Source organism: Melospiza georgiana, chromosome 7 (genome assembly GCF_028018845.1).
Source record: "Melospiza georgiana isolate bMelGeo1 chromosome 7, bMelGeo1.pri, whole genome shotgun sequence".
Lineage (NCBI taxonomy): Eukaryota > Metazoa > Chordata > Aves > Passeriformes > Passerellidae > Melospiza > Melospiza georgiana.
Window position 1 is genome coordinate 4,578,454 of NC_080436.1, and position 21,812 is coordinate 4,600,265.

The 21,812-nt window shown below is 48.3% G+C and overlaps 1 protein-coding gene across 5 annotated transcripts in view; it reads right to left on the reverse strand.

The window, feature by feature from the left end:
• HDAC4 (histone deacetylase 4) overlaps positions 1–21,812 on the reverse strand; it is a 181,566-nt gene that overhangs the window by 61,988 nt on the left and 97,766 nt on the right. For 3 of the 5 annotated variants that reach the window (XM_058027486.1, XM_058027483.1, XM_058027484.1), the window contains exons 5-7: positions 10,595–10,745; positions 7,573–7,693; positions 2,504–2,625 (exon numbers count right to left, since the gene is read on the reverse strand). In XM_058027486.1, coding sequence (XP_057883469.1) covers positions 2,504–2,625; positions 7,573–7,693; positions 10,595–10,745 — 394 coding nt within the window. The remainder of the gene's footprint in view (positions 1–2,503; positions 2,626–7,572; positions 7,694–10,594; positions 10,746–21,812) is intronic. The other 2 variants (XM_058027487.1, XM_058027485.1) reach the window with 1 other exon arrangement.

Here is a 21,812-nt window from a genome sequence, read left to right on the forward strand (position 1 = left end):
AAAATAAAAGAAAACAATGAAAAAAAGAAAATAAAATTCTCCCCTGAACCTCACAAAAGTGAACTCATTTGTATCCCAGACCAGTGCCCAGGAGATTGATGTGCTGGTGCCCAAAAAGAACAAGCACCAGCGTTCTGGCAAACTAAAATCAGCTGAACATCCTCCTGGCTGGAAAACAACAATGGGTCTGGTAGCTTGCACTCCTTAATAATGTGATTAGCTCCATTCATCATCCTTAATTCCCCCTGTCTGACAGCAGGAGCTCACCCAGCAGGAGCTTTGGTGAGACAGATCCCAGTTTGGGAAGCAGCACAGGGTGGGTGAGATGTGCAGATGTCTTCCTTCTCCTGCAGGAATTCCCTTCCAGGACACTGGGAGCAAGAAGGGTGACTGCTGCTCAAAGCCAATCTGACAGGGTGCCCTGAGGTGACGAGCCAGGCAGGTCTGGGAGCGTGTCAAAGCCCATTTCTGCTGTGGTAATGCTAACAGGGTGGGAAGGGATCACCTGGCACCACAAGGCATAGGAAAGAGCTAAAAATCTCTTGGAATCAGGCTGCCCACAGGCCCTAAGTGATAGGTTTGGTGCCAAGGGATGTTTCCCTGTGTGAATCCCCAGGGCAGCCTGCAAGCTCTTCCATTTCCCAGGAGCAGAGAGGAGAGGATGCCCTGTCCTTCAGCAAACCCAGTTTTCTAAGCTTGGCTTTTGGAGTCCTCCAGGAAGGGCACAGTCAGAAGTACCATCCCCAAAGCCACAGGGACACCTTTCCTGGGGAAAACCCATGTATTACAGCCAATTTTTGACTGGGTTCTTGTGCAGCTGAAGTGCTTGTTACTCATCAAGCAACCAACCCAAGGGGGAACAGAGACAACTGCACAGATGGGACTCCATCCAGCAGGGCAGGTGCTACAGTTCCTAGTGAGACATTTCCAAAAGGGGAAAACTTCATCACTGAAAGGCTGGTCAGGCATTGGAACAGGCTGTCCAGGGCAGTGGTCAATCACCATCACTGGAATTGTTTAAAAAAACCCATGAATGTGGCACTTGGGGCCATGGGTTAGAGGTGGCCTCGGCAGTGCTGGTTGAAGGTGATCTTTGGATCTTCTCCAACCTTAATGATTGTGTGATCTTTCCAGAGAAGCCTTTTTTGCTGTCCTGCAGTGATTCCCAGCAGGGCCAGTGAGCAGAAGAGCTCCCTGAATGGGGCAGAGCTGTTCCCCGAAGGCAGCAGCCCTGAACTGGCTGGGTTGGGAGCCCAGGCTGTGCTGGCTCAGGCATGTGCTAGGGAGCTGAGGAGCACGGCCAAGCCAAACAACCTGGTTTACATAATACAGGCTTGAGGAGTAACTGACCTGCTCAGCCACCGTGCAGGGAGAAGCCAGACTGAAAGAGAGCTGTCTAGGTGTGAACCAAACCCTCGCAGGAAGCCCCGGTGCTCGCCCTGGCACAAATTCCCTTATTTACCTCAGGTACAAACTCACACATAAAATGCAAATCCCCCCAAGAAATGAACTTTTTCTCAGTACTTTTCTCACTCAGCAAACACACTTGGGCTGGGGACACACAAATCTCTGTGAGAGCTTTGGGTTTGGGAAAATGTTGAAGATTGCCATGCAAGATGTTTTCCATTCCCATCTGTATGGCAGATCACCTTTGTCAAGTGGGCAGTTTGCTTTATCTCTCTCTCTGAGTGACCACATTCACACCTCCCTGGGAGGGGACATTGCTGATAACAGACTATTGAATGTCACTGCATGGCTGATAAGAACTAGAACATCCCATTTGGAGATGTGAGCCCAGAGGGAGGAGCCAAGCATTGCTACCCAGATATAATCCAGAGGTGTTTGAGACACCAGCACGGCTTTCTCCACGGGATTCCCAGAGGAACAGCAGCTGCCTCTCCTTCCACTGGATCTTCAGAGGAAGAATACATCCTTCTCTACAGATCCCCCTGCTCCAACAGAACCACCCCTGACACTGCAGGAGGGCTGCAGCCACATTTCCAATGGGACTGCCACCAACAGCCTGACCCACAGGGTGTCAGGCTGGGTTCTGACTCTGTCACTGTTGTTCTGGTGCACTGCATTGTTTATTTTATCCTTTTCTTTTTCTTTTCCCTATTAAAGAACTGTTCTTTCCTGCTCCCATATTTTTGCCTGAGAGCCCCTTAATTTAAAATTTACAGCAATTCAGAGGGGTGGGGAGGGTTTACATTCTCCATTTCAGTGGAGGCTCCTGCCTTCCTTAGCAGACTCCTGTCTTTCCAAACCAAGACAGAAAACATCTCCCAAACTTTGACACACAGCTCTCACACACCCCGGAGCAGCCCCAGGCTCCCTGGAACACTGGGAGCACAGAGACAGGTGAAGGGGGAGCAGATGGAGAGGGAAACAAAGCACAGCCTGGAATCCAGCTTTTGGCAGCATCCCTTTTTCAGCAAGATCAGATCAGAGGGCTGAGCATGAGGCAGGGACGGGCAGGGTGGCCAGGGAAGGGCAGCCCTACCTGTTTTTCTGAGTGGGAAGTCGTCTTTGGAATCGTACATGCCCAGGACTGGGTGGTTGTAGGTGCCGGAGACGCCGCTTTGGGGTGGGGAGCTCTGGTCCAGAGAGCTGTGCTGGGTCTTCCTGCACAGGAGGAAAGAGAAGAAGGGACAAGCTTTACACCAGTGACACAGAGAGGAGCAGCCTGACACCTCAGGGAGCGGGAAAGAGGGGAAAAGGCAAAGCTGTGAACCCCCCAGGGCAGCCTGTAAGCTCTTCCATTTCCCAGGAGCAGAGAGGAGAGGATGCCCTGTCCTTCAGCAAATCCAGCTTTCTAAGCTCAGCTTTTGGAGTCCTCCAGGAAGGGCACAGTCAAAAGTACCATCCCCAAAGCCTGCCCTTCTCCTCCTGGGCACTCCTACACAAAACCCCACTAAAATCCAATACACAGGAAGGCAATTCACTTAGTTTTCAGTGTAAGACTCCACCTTGGCTCAGCTCATACCACAAGTATAAATTCTAAGATGGTTAATTCTGTATCTTGGTTTTGCTAAGTCATCTTCCTGAATCTCAGCACAGGTGAGACCTCAAACTGAGCACTTCCCTCCCCAGAATAAGCCCCCAGCTCAGCAGAGAGAGCCCAAGGCTGAAGCTGTGGCACACAGGTGGCCCCCTGCCCTTCTTCCTGCCTGTCCTCCCATCCCAGGAGCTCAGCAGAGACAGGGCCAAAGCACTCAGCACCTTTCCAGCTCAACTTCCCCAAGATGATAATTTATGGCTTTGTTTGAGCAGGCTGCTGGAAGTAAATTACAGTCTGTTTGCTGAGGATATTAAATAATGAATGAGTTTTCTCAGCCTCCTACCAGTTTGTTGGCTGCATCTTTCCTGCTTAATGACTTGTGCCCAGCTTTGCTGTTTCTCAGGAGCTCCACCAGCCTGGGAGAAGGCTACAGCCAGCAGAGCAGCTCCATCTGATTTAGCCATGCAGGTGACACTCACTGGGCTCTCACAACTTTATTTTAAATGAAACAGAATTTAAACCCCCTATTTCTTCGAAATACTAAAGGATTTAGGACAGTGGAGAGCAAGCATTTTGTAAAAAAAAAAAAAAAAAGGGAATATTTGAAATTTTGTACTGCCTAAAAACCAAGCTGAAAATATTCTCCTGCAAAAGGTTCTTCAAGGAACCTAAATGAACCATTCCCAGCTGGAAATTGCACAAATTCACACCATTTCTAGAGCAGTACTAATCCCTTGACTGCAAGCTCAACTCAGAACTTGGCTGCTGAGATCAGAGCATCAATTCCACTGCAAGTTAAAGCCTTCAAAAAATAAGGGGCTAATAAAATACTAGGAAAATACGTTGAATTTTCTACATAATTAAGAAACTTTCTGCAAATTTTATTTGAACATCAACATTTTCTACTCCCACAGACCTTCCAGTGGGAGGTGTCCCTGCCCATGGCAGAGGGTGGAATGGGATGGGCTTTAGGGTCCCTTCAGCCCAAACCATTCTGGGATTCTATGGAAGTATGAATGACTGTGGTTTCCCAACCCTCCCTCTTCATTATCCAGATTTCTCTGCACAGAAAGAAGAATGATTTCTGGGGCTCTTGCAGGGCTGTGTTTCCCACACCCACCCCATGCTGTGCCACATCCCCACCCCTGAATGCCCCCACGCACACTTCAATCTTCACCTGCAATCAAAACAGAGACAAACTGAAAAAAAAAATAATCCCTCCTGGGAAGAGATGTGGCTTTTCCTGCCAGGATCTGCTCATTCCATGGGAAGGCAGCACTCCCAGGAATGATGTTTCACTCCCAGGAATCCTGGGTGCTGTGATCTGAGAGCCTTGAGCCCCATCAATGACATCAAAAATGACATTTTTGGCTCTATATGAGCAACAGATTTTTTTTTTTTCTCCCTTTTCTTTTTTTTTTTTTTTTTTTTTTTTTTTTTTTTTTTTTTTAATTATGACCTAAGCAGCACAATCGAGTACATTGAAGCTATTTTCATCCCTTTGTCAGGCAATGTGCAGGAATTCAAAGGGCCTGTTTAGATGTGCTCCAGGGCTGCTGAATGACAGATATTGAGCTCTGCAAACAGGAACACATTCCCTGGCTCCAGGACTGGGCTCTGACGCTGCTCCCAGCAGCATGCACTGCTCTGCATGCCCCTTCAGGAATGTCAGAGCTCTGGGAGGAGAGGAAATTGGACACTGCGTGGAGCCTGCAGACATTCCTGAAAGCACATCCCTTCATCCAAGGCATCCTCTGCTCCCTGAGCTCCTTCAAACACCCACGTGCACAGACAGAAGGGTTGGAGTGATGATCTTGGAAGTCTTTTCCAACCTTAACCATTCCATGATTTGATATTTCATCCTTCAGTCATGTCCAGCAAGGTGCACTGAATACACATCCAGACATGTGTACCTGGGCTGGAATGTTTTGTGTTCACACCTGTGGATGTTGGGATCATTCAATGTAGAACTTAATGTGCAATTTAAAGTGTAATTGTGTCTCTCTACCTGCTCACCATGCAAACACTCAGTTGAACTCCCTTCCATGGCTGCTGGCACAAGCACTGCTGACAGCTTCCCAGGGACATCACAGAGAGCAGAAACTCCTGGGAGCCAGGCTGCCCAGTTGGTTCAGAATCCAGGGGAGGGACACTCTGACAGTGCAGTTCCCAAGAACCTCCTCTGCTGCAGCCTGTCACAAAATCCCAGAGTGGTTTGGGCTGGGACAGAGGTTAAACACCACCTTGTTCACCCCTTTCCACCATCCCAGGTTGCTCCAAGCCCTGTCCAACTCGGCCTTGAGCATTTCCAGGGCTGGGACATCATCCTAGAGGTCTCTTGCAGCTCTAGCATCTCTGTGATTCCATGCCAGCAGAACATTTTTCCTGTCCCAGCCACTGACATCAGACCATCACGGTGCTCAATACCCTTAAGAGACTTTTTTTTCCTAAAGCAATGCTTTCCATTTTTAATAAAAAAAACCAAAAAGGAATTCAAAAACCTTAATAAGAGCAAGGGAAGTGCTTAAAAGCAGGCTTGCTGCTTCGAGAGGCTCTCCCAGCATCTGTTAGCACTTAATGGCCTGGCCTGCTCACAGTGGGAGCATGGAGTGGATCTCCTGTGAGCCCTGCTCGTGTGTGCTCAACCCAGCCACCACCCAACTGCATCACAGCACAGCTATGTGGGGACAGGAGGGCCTCCAGAGCTCAGCTGGTAACCTATGAGATGCCATATAAATAAATACTAATATGGCAGGAATTTAAAGGTTGGTTCTCCTTTTGAAAAAAAAAATATATATATTATTTTTTTAATGGAATGGAAAGGAAAAAAATCCTCAACTTCTGCCTGAACAAGTGAAGGATGCATTTAAAAAAATCCTGTGCTGCTGCCATCTGCCCTCCTTGAGGGCTCAGCAGGACAATTCAGCACTGAGAAAGAGCTGTGAGGCCCCAAGGCTTTGTCCATCTTGGGTTAGAATCCAGAATAACAATCCTCACCCCGCCACAGAGCAGATGGAAAATGAGGGGATGGCGTGACCTGAAATATTTGTGCAAAGGTTTGTGTTGTCTCTGCCTGTTGGCATCCCTGGAGCATCAGAGGGAAGGGCTGTTAGGATGCCTGAGTGCCACAACAAACCCAAACCACACTTTGGTGCTCAGAAAGTTCTCAGCCCCAGCTGAGGCGACATCCTGAAACCCGAACACGACGTGGCTAAAAACCTGCAGCAGCCCTGGCCTTGCATCACAGAGAATCCCAGCATGGTCTGGATGGGAAGGGATTTAAAGCTCAGCTCATTCCTCCCCCTGCCATGGCAGGGACACCTTCCACTGTCCCAGGCTGCTCCAAGCCCCATCCAGCCCGGCCTGGGACACTTCCAGGGATCCAGAGGCAGCCACAGCTGCTCTGGGCACCCTGAATTCTAACTGACCTTGCACCACTCCTGCATTAACTGTTATTTTAACCATCCCTTAAAGAAATGGAGGCTCAGAGTCTTCAACCACCTTTAATGAAATCCCCAAGTCTCAGATTAGATTTTCAGAGATGTATTAAAGCTGCTCAATCTCACTTTGCCTCCAATAACATCTGAATTCTTCTGCCAACTCCACATCAGCATTTCTGTCCTGGCTCAAAGCTGGGATAGCTTTCAAATTTCATTGCAGCTCAGTTTCTGGAATTTGGAAACATCTTCTGGCTATGACCTCATCCTCCCTCTACACACGTTCATTTCTTAAGACTTAAAACACTGTCAGTACTTCAGCTTGAACATTAATTTCATGGCAAAATGAAATTACTTTTGTAACTCAAAATTTCATGAATTTTGAGGTCACTAAAGCAAACATCCAAAGCACTTTGGCTTTTTATTTAATAAAGACAATGACAAAATCATAGCAGAAGAAACTTCTACATCACATCAAATTTCTAACTATCTTTAGTACAATGAAAAAGTTGATTTCTGAAACTGAAACTGGAGACCTGCAGTTGAAAACAGAGATGCTGGGGCAGTTGTAATTAGAAATACAGATTGGATCCACTGGGTGTTTCCAGTAAGAAAGTAAACAAAACTTCCAAGTCTGAGAGCTTAAGAATAGCAGTAAGTGTTAAAAGTTTTAGAATGCAAGGCTTAAGTATGAGCTGCAGGAATTCACTGAATCATAGAAAATCCTGAGTTGGAAGGGACCCACAAGGATCATCAGATTCCAGCTCCTGAACATAAAAAACTATTTCTCATTTGACTAAAGTTCAAGTTTTATAACAGAAGGTGGGATCAAATCCTGGGTGAAAAGCTGTAGGATTTATAAAAGCTGATCTCTGACTGTAGAACTTGTGAGTTTGAATAATTATGGATTACAGATGACACAGAGACCTCTCTCTACACACAGAGCATTGTGACACCAGACACGAAAACCACTCACACCTCTGGAAAACCCTCTGGGAAAAGGCATTTTGGGAATGCACAGGGATCCTGCCACTGCTCTTGCTCATCCCACAAGCACATCAGGTGCATTCCCTCAGGGAACTGGGGACAAAGGTGGCACTGGCTGAGCCCTGCAGAGAGCCCAGCACCACTTACCCGTACCAGAAGCGAGGGTCGCTGGATATGCAGTGGTTGAGATTCCGGTGGGCCAGAGCCTTCTTCTTGTTCAACACAAATTCCTGCAACTTCATCTTCACTTCTGTGCTTGCCACTGCACCTGCAATTACAAAACAAACATTTAAAAAAGGTTGTTAAATCAATTCGTGTATTTGAAGGCATTTTAAATTTCTAAAATAGATCCCAAATAAAATCTTTCATTTCCAGTCCAAAAAAACAAGAACTTTGCTTTCAAAGAGAGAAGAACAAAGTGCCTCCAGTAAGGAGCTCTCCTTTTTTATCCCTTTAGCTTGGCATAGATTCACAAGTTATGTTTGAAAACACAGATGAAATTGGGTTTATTTCACCAGAAGAGGATATTACACTTGCAGAGAAGCACACTCAGAATAAAGCACTTGTCCGGGGTATCCCAGCTCTCTTTGAACCACAGTTATTTAAGAAAAGGGGTCTTGTGCACCCTCAAGTTGTTAAATGTCACATCTAAAAGCAGAAGGGGAATGAGCCCAGTGGCTCATGTGTAGGTTTTGTCTTGAAAACCCCTGTAAACAGGGACCTCTTTGTTCCCAATCTCTGTGCACACCACCACCACCGCCGTAACATTTCGCTTCATTTACAAGCGCGCGGATCTCTGGCTTCAGCTAGAAAACCTAACGTTAAAAAAAAACCTTAAAGAAAGGGAGTCGGTCATTGTGCAGAGCTAAAATGTCAACTGTGTAATCCCTAATCATGATTTCCTGCACAATGGAGAGCAGGCTGTTCCCCTGCCATGATGGATCCCGGTGATCATCGGCTCGACAGCCCAGACTCCCAGGCAGAGCTCCTGACGGAGCAAGGCATCCCAAGTTTGGCGAGGGGACACGTGGAAAATGATGCTTCATCCCCACCGTGGCGTGAGGCAGGAGCTCCAACGGAAAATATCTGGGCTGGGAGGAAAGGGAAAGGCCAGGGAAGCTGCTGGCTCTGCTAGGAACAAGAACTAAAAGATCACCCTGCCATGTTCTCGTGTCCTGCGCCCTGGTCAATGATGAGGTGATGTTTGACATGCTGGGAAAACAATTCCTGGGCTCTGTCCAAGAGCAAGGAGCTGCAGCATTCCCACAAGGCTCTGCCTGGAGCTGTAAAATGGTTCAAACACCAAAGCGAGAAAATTCCCTTTTTTTGGAGCGCTGCATTTCTCACCAGCTCCACAACACCAGTTCGGTGGAAAGTTCAAGCGAAGAGCTGCAGATAAATTCCTGAGTAGCAGAAGGGGTGACAAATCCATGCTTGAAAGCCTTCTCCCTCCAAAATGTGTCATCCTTGATCCATTAGCATCCTTAGAACACTCAAACCTGGCTGTGTTCTGTCACGCTGCCATAAACATGCTACTTAGAAGACTTGAAGTTCAATACTTTTGGAGTGTAAGGTTTACCTCCTTTACTGGAAGCTGAAAGACATCATAGAACCTCAGGGAGCTTTGGGGTGGGAGGAATCCCAAGGATCATCTAATTTCAACTCTGTGCCATGGGCAGGGACACCTTCCACTGTCCCAAGGTGCTCCAGGCTTCATCCAGCCTGGCCTTGGGCTCTGCCAGGGATCCAGGGGCAGCCACAGCTGCTCTGGGCAGTGCCAGGGCCTGCCCACCCTGCCAGGGAACATTTCCTAATCCCCAATATCCCATCCAGCCCTGCCCTCTGGCAGTGGGAGCCATTCCCTGTGTCCTGTCCCTCCATCCCTTGTCCCCAGTCCCTCTCCAGCTCTCCTGGAGCCCCTTCAGGCTCTGAGCTCTCCCTGGAGCCTTCTCCTCTCCAGGTGAGCACCCCCAGCTCTCCCAGCCTGGCTCCAGAGCAGAGATATTAACAAGGAAGCAGAACAAACTCCACCTCTCTCACATTCTCTTCATATTTCAGATCAGGACAATTTTAGCTTCTCTTTGCCAAATTTTGTGATGTGAGAAAAATAACTTAAGTGTCCTTAAGCACTGAGGTGCGATAATGATTCTACACCACAGAACTTCTCAAATAAAAAGTAACTTAAAAATAAAACTGTAGTCATGGGAACAGGATCTTCAACTTAACATCCCCAAATTCTGGGATTTTTTTCCTCTACACCTCTGTGTTTCACCCAAAAGATGCTTTGCTTCCATTTTCCAGAGATTCAGGCATTTTAATTTCTTTCCAGATTAATGAGAATGGCCAGGTATTGGTTTTGAGGAGAGGCCCAGCAAAACCTGGATCAAACAGCAACAGCTGATGGGAGCAGCAGGGGGAAGTGGAAATGCTTAGGGATTCTGAACCTCTGGTCTTTCTAGCACTTAAAAAGGTCTCCCAGACCCTAGTTTTATCTTACTGAAAAAATTCCTGGAGTTTTATCTTATTCCCAGTTCCCAGCCAGCATCCCATCTTCCTTCCACTACTTCTCCCATCTGAAACCAGACCTGAGGAGTTGATGGCACAACTTGGTATTTTGGTGTTTGGAGGTATTTTTTTCCCCCCATTGACTTGCAGAAAAAGCCCAAACAAGCAGCCCAGAGTATCTCTGATAAGGGACATTGTGAGGCCACAATGATCTCCTCAAGTGCATAATGACAGAGTGGGGAAGGCACCCACAAGCTGTAACCTCCTGAAAAAAAAAACCCCTCATGAATGGGAACGCTTCAAAAAGGGGAGAGCTGTGAACTCGACTATGTCTTAAAAAGAGTGAAATTCAGAGCAGCAGAAAGAGAAAAGGAGTGCAGCGTGCATCTGGTGTATTTTATGGGCTTAATATTCTGCCTCCATTAGGAATGCTGCCAAAAATACTTCAAAAAATGTTAAATCAAGGGAAGAGAGGATACGCTTCCTTTTGAAAAATGCTAAAATGGCATTTAGTGAGACAAAAATGAAGATAAAGCAGAGAAATTCATTTCTCTCTTCCCCTCAATTCCCTGTGCCCTCAAGGAGGTTCCTCCAGCTTTCTGAGGCTCCTCCATGCCCCCATCTGCCTGTCAGCACCCGAAGCAGTGGTGCTCTGGCCACTTACTCTCTTTCCCCTTCTCTTTGTTTTTCAGCTGCTGCAGTTTCTGCTCTCGGTGCTGCTTCTCCAGCTCCTGCTCCTGCCGGTGCTGCTCCAACTTCCTCTGGTGCTCCAGCAGCTCCTGCTGATGCTTCATGGCCAGCATCTCCTGCTGCTGCTGCGGAGAAGGGAACAGGCAAAAGGAGCAGGTTAACACCATGGGCCTTCCCAGAGCCAAAGCAGATGCTGCAGGCAGGTGACAGTAACAGTGCTCCATTCATGGCATGAAGGACAAGCACGGGCCTCCTTTCATCTCCATCACCTGATTTTAAATAAAACCCCACTAGGGCACCCTCAGTATTATTTGTTGCACAGAGAAATTGTAGAAATTGTGGCTGTCCCATCCTTGGAAGTGTTCCAGGCCAGGCTGGATGGGGCTTGGAGCAACCTGGGTTAGTGGAAGGTGTCCCTGCCCATGGCAGAGGGTGGAACGAGATGGAATTTAATGGTCCATCTAACTCAAGCCACACAGAGATTCCATGATTAATGATAAAAATAATTGCTCCAACAGATCAAAGAAATAATTATCCCAACAATTTCTCCAGGAAGGATTTTCCCTGGCCCTCTCAACTCACCCATATTCATGGGAATAATCAGGAGACATGATGTCTAATTAAGGTAATTATTTGCAAAGCTTGCATCAGATGGGACAACCAAGACTGGAAGCACCAAACGCTCCTGCCCCAGTGCAAATCTCCCCTGGGCTCCCCATGTCCCAGAAGCTGGGAGGTGTCAGTGTCCTCACCAACCTCCAGGGAAATTTGGGGAGCAGAGGGGATTCACACAGGGCAGAGCTCCCTTTTTGGGAGAGAGACGATTCCCCGAGGGCAGAGCTCCCTGTTTGGTTGCAGAGGGGATTTTTCCAGGGCAGTTCTCCCTGTTTGGGTGCAGAGGGGATTCACACAGGGCAGAGCTCCCTGTTTGGGTGAGAGAGGATTCTCCCAGCCCAGAGATTCCCATTTGGGTGCAGAGGGGATTGTCCCATCCCAGAGATTCCCATTTGGGTGCAGAGGGGATTCTGCAGCGCAGAGCTCCCTGTTTGGGTGCAGAGAGGATTCCCCCATCCCTGTTTGGGTGCAGAGGGGATTCTCCCAGCCCAGAGATTCCCATTTGGGTGAGGGGGGATTCTCCCAGCCCAGAGGTCCCTGTTTGGGTGCAGAGGGGATTCTCCCAGGGCAGTTCTCCCTGTTTGGGTGCAGAGGGGATTCTCCCAGCTCAGAGCTCCCTGTTTGGTGCAGGGGGGATTCTTCCGCCCTGTTTGGGTGCAGAGGGGATTCTTCCACCCTGTTTGGGTGCAGAGGGGATTCCTCCAGGGCAGTTCTCCCTGTCTGGGTGAGGGAGGATTCCCATGGGACTGAGGGCCGCAGTTTGATGCGCTGTGTGAGGGGACACCCTGAGTCCTGCCAGGCTGTGGCAAAGCAGGTGTACAAACAGCACATCCCAGCTGTGGGAGAGGAGCAAAGGTATCTCTGTGAGGTAAAACCCGCTTTTTCTTCAAAAGCAGAGCCCAAAGGATGATCTCTCACCGTGTAGTTGGGCCTGCACCCTGCTCAGCAAGGCATGGGCCGCTCCTGGGCCTGCCCCACCGGCCGGGAATGGCGGGGCCCTGTGGAGCCTCTGGAGCCTCCGGAGCTCAGCACAGCCTCCGGAGCCTCCGGAGCACGGCGCCCACCCCGCACTCTTTACGTTGGCAGCTCATAAACCAAGGGATTGATCGGAGCTGGCAGGCTGCAGCCCCAAAGGCCCGGCCTCTCCAGGGCTGTGCTTAATGGGGGCCTGTGCTCGGATACCACCCACGGCTCCCGCAGAGCCCCGGGGCAGATCAGGAGCACGGAGGAATTGTGGAATGCTTTGGGTTGGAAAGGACCCTAAAGATCATCAGCCCGTTCCAAGCCCCTGCTGTGGGCAGGGTCCAAGCCGTGGCTGTTGAGACAGGGAATGTGCTCTCTCCAAGAACATCTCAATCCATCCTTCTCCAAACCCTGCCAGCTCCTGCGTACATGACACTCCCACCCCAAAGGTTTTTCTTCTCCTTGAGCACATTTTCCTTTTAATCCCTTTAGCTGAGATTCTTTGGGTGTCTTGTAACGAGGATCTTCTTGGACTTGATGATCCTCGTGAGCCCCTTCCAGCTCTGGATATTCCAGGCTCCTCTGATTAATTTGTGGCATTGCACTGTCGCAGACATCTTTTCATTAAAAATCCTTCTTTAAGAGTTTTTCTTCTTGAGAAGCTGAGAGGCTTCAAGGCAAAATGTAAACAATGATTGTCTGCTGCTGTAAAATGCAACAAGTGCATCTGTGATTAGTCTCATGTAGATGTTTGGAATTAATGGCCAATCACAGCCCAGCTGGCTCTCTCTCTGTCTGAGCCACAAACCTTTGTTGATTCATCCCTTTCTATTCTTAGCTTAGCCAGCCTTTTGAAAACCTTTTCTTCTATTCTTTTAGTATAGTTTTAATGTAATATATATCATAAAATAATAAATCAAGCCTTCTGAAATATGGAGTCAAATTCTCGTCTCTTCCCTCATCCAAAGACCCCTGTGACCACTGTGACATTGCACATTTGCACTGCCCAATGCTACAGACACGGATGCACAATAAATACAAATAAAATCACACTATTCTATATAAAGATGGAAAAAACCCCACAATCTAAGAGGTATTTACAATCTGCCTGGCTATCTGCTGGAAACTCCCCATGGAGGAATCCCTGCTGCTGCCTGCTCCAAGCAGACAGGCTGTTGTAAAACACCAGCAATCCAGTTATTTTGTAGTGACTGCACCTATGCTTCCCCTCTTAATTCTATTGAACTATATGTAAACAACCAAAAATCCACAGCGAAAAAAAAAAAAAAAAAAACTAGAAAAGGAGGAAAAAAAAATAGAGGAAAGCAGCTATTTTTGTTTTCTAATTAAGCAGCAGCTTCTACTAACACGTCTCCATTTGGGGAAAGAGTCTCTTTCCCGACTTCCAACAAGTCCACCACATGGTGGGCTTTGAGAACCTCGCCATGGAAAGTATGCAAATGAACAATATTTAATGCACAATATGGTAAAACAGGTTTTGTTATTTTTATGGAATCAGGAGCCTTTTCTCTCCATCTGCAGTCTCCTAGGCTCTGCAGGCTCTGCTTCCTGCGATGGTTTACATACATTAGGCTGCTTTAGAAGGAGCTGTGCTTTCATTGACATCTGGAGTGAAATGGGAATGAAAAGCCCAATTTGTCGCTGGATGGTTTAGGGAAGTTTCATTAGGGATGTATTGTCTCTGCTCATTCTGACCCCAGTTTCCACAAAGCCTATTCTTAATATAGTTTTTCAAATGGCTTCAAAGTTGAGGAAAAAAAAAGATTAAAAAAATAAAATAATAAAGCCACGTCTCTGATTGTACCCATGAAGAATGAAAAGAAATCACTGTTGGTGTCTGCTGTAGCCTGGGAAAACAAAAAAAAGAAAACCCATCCGGGTGTCTTCTTTCTCCACACTTACCAGGAATGTTATGGGAAGACAAAAATTTAGGCTGGAGATCAGGAAAAGGTCCTACCCTCAGAGGATGATGGGCACTGCCCAGGCTGCCCAGGGAATGGGCACAGCCCCAGGCTGAGAGAGCTGCAGGAGCATTTGGACAATGCTCTCAGGGATGCACAGGGTGGGATTGTTGGGCTGTCAGGAAAAACATCAGTTTCTGGTTCATTTAAAGCAACAGAGGCAAATTAGAACAGGCACTGCCCACTCAGACCCTGTGTGTTCACCACACACAGCTGGGGCAGGGGGTTTATTCCCCAACTGTATTTCCCAATCACTGAAATCTCATTGCAAAGTGATTCACAGAGGGAAATCCCTGGATCTGAGGAGCACTGCGTGACAGACACACACACGCTGCATTAGGGAGCTCAGAACATCCAAATTAGGTGCTCTTGCCAAAATCAATATTTGTAAATATTCATAACTATGGGGATTCCTGCATATGTTTAATGTCACTGCTCCCACTATTTCTGAAAACTGCACAAATGTTCAACTGTACCTGCAGTTAGTGTTGCTGGTGCTCATTTAGCATAAATTAATATTAATAAAGGTAACAGGGAGGATGCAGAGCATTTCCAGGTATTTATCAACCGTCAGCCTACCAGGAGGACTCAGCCATCCAGAGGATTTTGCCACCACACTCCTCAATTGTCTTCAGAGCTCCAGCTTGTCTGCCTGGGAGGGGGACTGACACCTTATTAGTAGAGAAACTGTCACAGAGAAACCTCTTTTTAAGGGAAATGCAGCTAAAATAATTCTCTTGAGTCTTTGCAGTACCCTCCCAGGAAGTGTGGAGTGCTGGCACCAAGATCCCATTTCCCAGAGAGAACCAGGATGGATTTCATGGAGACACATTGCATTAGGACTTCCACAAGCACTCCTCCAGATGCCAAACAAGAAGCCAAGCAAAGAGATCCTTCCTGCCCTTCCCAGCTCAGACTGGCTCCTGGGTGTTTACAAGAGACATTTTGAATAGCAGCAATTAGTGAAAGGGAGAGCAAAATAATTGTGGAGATAAGCACAAGCCTGGGTGAACAGAAGCTGGAACACTTCTGGCTGACAGATACTCCCTGGCATGCAAAGTTGCTGTGTCCAGCTCCCAACTGCATCTCAATCCACACCCAAATTCAGCTCCAGCACGGGGGGATATCAGGGAAAGGCCCTTCTGCCACCTGTTCTGGCCAAATTCTACAGTTTGGGGGGTTTAAATCAGGTATTCAAAACGATCTTTGGGCTCAGGCTCTTTAAAAGTAAAGTCAAATTGTAGGCGAGGATGAAGGAAAACTCTCGAAAAACCCTTGGCTACGGGTGGAAACAAAGCACAGGTGCTGGGATTTCTGGGAGCTGGATTTCTGGGAGCACTGCTCTGTTGGGCTGTTTCACAGTGATCCCAACGCTGGCTGGACTCTGTGCCTCATGTTCCCCCATCCTGTTTACTGAAGTCTCAAGCTGTGGCTCCAGTTTCAGGATCTGCTCTCTCTTGGCTCCGTGGCGGCGTGTTTGGGATATCTCCTGGAGCACTGGGCAGAATAAATCAGCTGTGCTGGAGTCTAGGAGGGGGAAACATTGTGACTTCCAGCAGCAGCCAAGACACAAAGATCTGGGAGAAGGAGCACCTCTCATCTCTTTTCTGGGACACGCATCCCACGTGCCCCCTTCCCGCCACCGGGCAGCTGACAGCCAGCTAAACCCGTGCCAGAAATTCCCATGGGCAGGGAATTTTCTGCAGGGAAATGATCCCTCCCAGCCAGCAGCTCCCTGAGACTGATCTCAGTCAGACACATCCTACTGAGAATGTCTGGTGCTCAGGTTTATGAGGCTAAAACATCTCCAGGACCGGGAATGATGGCAAGGTTCCCTTCACGCCAGCTCTGAGTGACAAGATCCCATGTTTTTCCCTTGGCAGCTTTACATATGGATATGGGATTTTGTACCCTAGTCTCCCTCTCATTGCCATTACCTCTCCCAAAAGGCTGGAAGCCCTCTGAGCTCTGAATACCTCCAAAAGTTCAGCACTGGGAAAGGTTCAGCCCTTTTGTGTGAGCCTCTTGCTGCCTGACTCGCACTCCAGCCTAATTTTTCCCTTCCTCCAGAAGCAGAATATCCAACAGCCTTCCCAGAAAGAGCCAGCTCCATTTGTTGTATCCAGCACATTCAGCTCCTCCTCCAAGGAAAAACTCCTTTGAGTTTGCCTCATGGTTATTGCTGAAGGGAAGAGAATCAGGAGCAGGGAGTGCCCATCCCAGCATGGATGGCAATAAGGAAATCAGAAAACTTGACTTAAACCAATCCCTGTAAACCAAAAAACCACATAAAATCCTGTAAAGGAGGAGCCCTAGATATTTGATGCTAAGTAAGAGATGAGACCTTGGTCCTTGAAGGAGCAGTTACATCCTCTGTGAACTGTTTTGGGGTGTTTTGAGTATTACAGAAATTCCACATTTCTGGACATGAACAGATCAGCACCAGTGTACATTAACAGGCTAATATTCCTGGCATAACAACAGCATCTAGTGGCGTATTTTTTTATTCCTGCCCTGATTCTCTGTGTTCTCTTTGATTACTTCCAGTTATTTTATAAGTTCAAAATTAAGATAAAATTGGAATTGAACATTTGGGTGTGGGAACTGCCAAAATATCTCTTCTGCCGCCATTTACTCTGAAACTCTAAACTGACCAAAAAAAAATAGTCATAGAGCCCCACATATATTTTACTCCACAAAAATCCAGAGTTCCCATTGTGTTCCTTCCAGCCAACCAACCATGGCCCATCTCAGAAGAAACCGAAAGGAAACGTTTCTTCTACCAATTTCCAGTACCAATTTCCCTGGATGAGCATTCCAGCTCCACTCCTGACACCACCAGCAGTGCTTGGATGGCAGGAAGATGCCTGAATTATCCCAGCCTGATGCAGGACTCCTTCAACCAAGAGATGGGGCAGAAGCTGCTCCATGGATTTGTTGACAGAACCAACCCTTCCATGTGCAGGTTTGTCCTCGCTGCTCTCGCAAAAGATCCTGACTTTGAGGCTGAGGAAAAGTCACCACCCACTCCCTTCAAAGGGAGCAAACGCTCTGATCTTCCAAAAGTTTTTCCCCAGGGTTGCTTCCATCAGAAGTTAAGTTTTGCAGGATCTAAGGTGTAAGTTTTGGAGTGGGCTCAGTGTGCCAGAAAAGCAAGGCAAGGTCACCAAGAGAGAACAGGAAACTGTCTGGAAATAGCGCGAGCTCCAAGGCGCTCGAGTAGTAACGAGGCACAAAATGTTCAGTCTGGCCTTTTACCACCGACTGTACCCAGCTGCAGCTTCCTAAGATGAATAATCCTGTCATCCCAGAATCCAGACAGAGGCGGACACCTGGTATCGCTGGGCTTTTCAAGTTCCTCTTGAAAGGGACGCGGGCTGTGAGGGACGGGCGTGCTGCGGAACAGCGGCACAAAAACGAGCAGGGGGAGCCCCTCCACAGCAACTGCTGCAGGAAGACAGCACAGAGCAGACAGGCCCAGGAATGGGAGCTGGGATATCAGGGATGGGATGGAAATTGGCCTTTCCAGAGCCCAAGGCAAGCAGGTGCTTTGCAGGAGCATGGTGCTGCCGGCAGCGTCCCTGGGGACATGGGGAAGGTGCCACAGGGGATCAGCAGACACCAGTCCTAGCAGCAGAACTGAAACACGCCCAGCTTTCCCTGCTGAGCAGGAATCAACGTGGACTGATTGAGGCCACCAAAGAGAAGCACTGGGCACTGGCAGAGCTATGCTGAGAGCAGCCCCCCTAAAGGACAATGTGATTGGAATGGGTTGGGTTGGGTTGGGTTGGGAGGTACCCTAAAGATTATCCAGTTCCACTCCCTGCCATGGGCAGGGACACCCTCCACCACAGCCCCATGCAGCCTGGCCTTGAGCAGCTCCAGGGGCATCCTGCAGGAAAACCTGCCATTCCATGGGCAGTGGCTCCACATGAAAGCAAGGAGCAGTTTCTCCCCTCAGCATCAGCGTGACAGCTATCAAGTCTAGACATCTTTGGGAAAGAATTACATTTCTTTACAACACGGCAAAATATGTCTGGAAGATTTCCTGCAAGATTTTCACTCCCTGAAACCAAAGGAATGGCCCGGGAGTTTCACCCCGTGTCTCTGAACAAGAGGCTGATCCCTCAGATGTGTCACTATCCCTCACTCAACGTAGGAATTCATTCTGTCAAGGGAAAAAGAACAGTTTCAGGATCACTGCACAAGAAACACCCTCACAAAACTCCTTTCCCTGCTGCTGCTTCCCTGCCCATCCTGTCTGTGCTGGATGCACTGTCTGTGCTATGGATGCACGCACTCTTTCTCAGAGGGTGGGAAAACTGGGAATGGGATTGCACAGCCACAGGTGAGGATTTCAGGCCCACGAGGAGCTGGGAGGCTCAACTGGGAGGCTCAGCCCACCACTGACATGCATCAGCATCCCTGAGAAGTTTCCTGTGGCTGTGGCTGTAAAACAGCGGGAGCTGGGAAGAGCCCTGCTCCAAGCTGGGACACAGCAGATGAAGCACATTCCCCACGACGTCCTTCCCTCCCTGTGAGGCGCCTCTGGCCCTGCCAAAGCGCCCACCCTGCGCCTCCTCCATCCAGCCCTTGACCAGAAGGGCAAACGGGAAAGCTTTTGGTAACTTCCAGCTGATTTTGGCTGGGAATGAGTGACTCACAAAGGAAAAAATTCCCTGCCTGTTCCTCCGCGAGCAAAGGTCAGGCAAAGCTGGCAGCGGGACCTGCGGAGAGGCTTTCCCCCTTACTCCATCCTTGGTTTTGCTCAGGAAGGCAGATGTGAAGGCCATAAATATCATCCCACATCTGGTGAATGCATGGAGGAGTGGAAAACCCACCTGGCTGAAGGTCAGTGGCTACTGGAGAGAGGTGCAGCCGCCGGTGCCTCCAGCCTCCAGCCTCTCCCTCGGTGCCTTCTGGAGCCAGGCCTGGGCAATCTGCAGAGCTGAAAGAAACAGCCTGCCCTGCTCTGTGCAGTGAAGCCTTCAGAAGGCTTGGCTTATTTTCCCCAAACATGTCAGGGTTTTCACAGAACCGCCCAGAACGCTTTGGGTTGGGAGGGAGCGCAAAGCTCAGCCCATTCCAACCCTCTGCTGTGAGCAGGAACATCTCCCACTAGAGCAGTTTGCTCCAAGCCTCGTGCCTCATCACTAATTTCTTCCTAATACCCAATCTAAACTTTGTTTCAGCTCAAAGCCATTATTCCCCCTTCTTCCACCTCTCTCTCCATGCCTGTGCGTTCTCCCACTCCTCCCCTGTGCCAAGCTCTGTGTCCATTATAGAGCCCTTCCACAAATATTGTTTCGCTTATTTCCTGGCTCTCTCCACCTTGCACCATCTTGGGGAATCCGGCACTTTTATGTGAAGGCCAAAACACAAAGTCTACAAAAGCAAGGACTGGGACACGCTGGGGAAAGGATCACATGTTCAGGCAGTCATCGCCTTCTCCTCCTGCACTGGGTCAGATGATTAAAACTGACCTGATGGAAGCAATTCCAAGCTCTGGAAAAAGCCAAGACTTCAGCTCTCCATAGGAAAAAGTTATCTACTGGGATAGAAAAACAGGCAATCAGGCCAGCATTTTCCAGGCCAAACTTCACTCACTGAAGCGTTCCTCACACTCCTGCTTTGTTTGGGGGATGGCACGGAGGGGTGCTCAGCCCTACTCAGTTCCTGTCAAGCCAGACCAGTTCCTCTGTTCCCACCAACACCACAGCAGCAAAAGAAATAAAGCAACCCCAAAGCATGACTTGTCTGTACTAGCAAAGGAGTCAGCACTGGAAACAAAGGAGCTGTTTGAAAGCTTCATCAGCTGGGAGAGCTGGGGGTGCTCACCTGGAGAGGAGAAGGCTCCAGGGAGAGCTCAGAGCCTGAAGGGGCTCCAGGAGAGCTGGAGAGGGACTGGGGACAGGGGATGGAGGGACAGGACACAGGGAATGGTTCCCAGTGCCAGAGGGCAGGGCTGGATGGGATATTGGGAATTGGGAATTGCTCCCTGGCAGGGTGGGCAGGCCCTGGCATTGCTCAGAGCAGCTGTGGCTGCCCCTGGATCCCTGGCAGTGCCCAAGGGCAGGCTGGATGGGGCTTGGAGCCCCCTGAGATAGTGTAAGGTGTCCCTGCCCATGGCAGGGGGTTGGAATTAAATGATCCTCAGGGTCCCTGCCAACCCAAAGGTTTTAGGGATTTTATGAAATAAATATTTTGCACTCATTGATTAAAATGATGGATGCCAGGCTATAGGGGAAAAAGGCAAAGTAATCAATTCTAGACAGCACAACACACACAGAACAGAGTAAAATGCAGAAATTCTACCCCCTTCACTGAAACAGTTTCCAAAGCAATTCTGGGTTTAACATTATCACAGAATCACAGAATGGTTTGGGGTGGGAGGGACCTCAAAGCTCATCCCATTCCCAACCCCTGCCACGGGGTGTTCATGCCTGTGTCCACATGGTATTAAAAAAAAAAAACAAAACCCAAAAAACAAATAAATTTCTCCAAAAAGACTTCTGCATATTCACTCAAGACTGTTTCTATATCAAACTGCACAGCTCCAGTGCTTCACTTGTAGAAGATAAATGGGTTTTATTTGCTTTAACATTCCCACCCTGCTTTTCTCATGAGCTAGGCAGCTCTGAGCCCAAATTTAAAGTTATATATTTTAATTTTCTGGGCCAAATAATTGCTTCCCTGCACTCACAGCCACTGGACTTCACACAGTTGACAGTTCTAAGAGTCACCTAAACGTGGGCTGACTCTGGCACACAGAGACAAGCAGCATGTTTTCCCAGAGAAAATGCACCACACTCACACACTGGGGGATATTTTCTTTGTGAGGCATGACAGGGCTAATTTCAATGAGGGCCTGTTTGATTTTTAAAGCAACTCTGCTCCCACTGACACACTACCCTCAGAGATCACCTTGCAGCCCCCCCCCTTTGGTACAGGATTATGCCATCCCTATTTTAAGGCTCTGATTTAGCCAAGCTTACACACAAGATGAAGAACTTCATTACCTAATGGGCTGGATATACTGTGGCATCTCAAAATTCAAGCTCAGCTTCCTCCTTAGAGAGATTTTGAGCAGAGTCAGTCAAAGCTTTGACATAAATGAGAGCAAATATGTTCCTATCACCACTGCCTTGAGCTTGGCCATTAAATGGGAATGAGCCTGCCTGATTTTTCATAGACAAACAACTGCAGGCATGGACAATTACAAGGGAATAATGGAAATATTTGTCACAGGAATTCCCCATCCTTCCCCCACCCCTGAGTGCTTGTGCCAGTGTGCAGCCACAGAAGCATGGGGATATGTAAATGTTCCACACACACCCCCAGAGATGCACACATTGCACATCCATATATAAATATATTCACACCCAGGCACCTCCTCACCTCTGCCCTGGCCACAGCACAGAGGACTCACCAAGGCACAGGGGTGATTGCTATTAATCCAGCTTCAAAAAGGGACACTTCTCACAAAGCCCAGCTCCTCTCTGGACTAAGGAGTCTGTAAACAACACCCCATTAACTTTTAATCCCATCTTCCCCACTCTGACATGCATTTTGTATTGAAATGAAAGTTATATAAGGTTGAATTGAGGTTGCTTTTTAATATTACATTAAGGC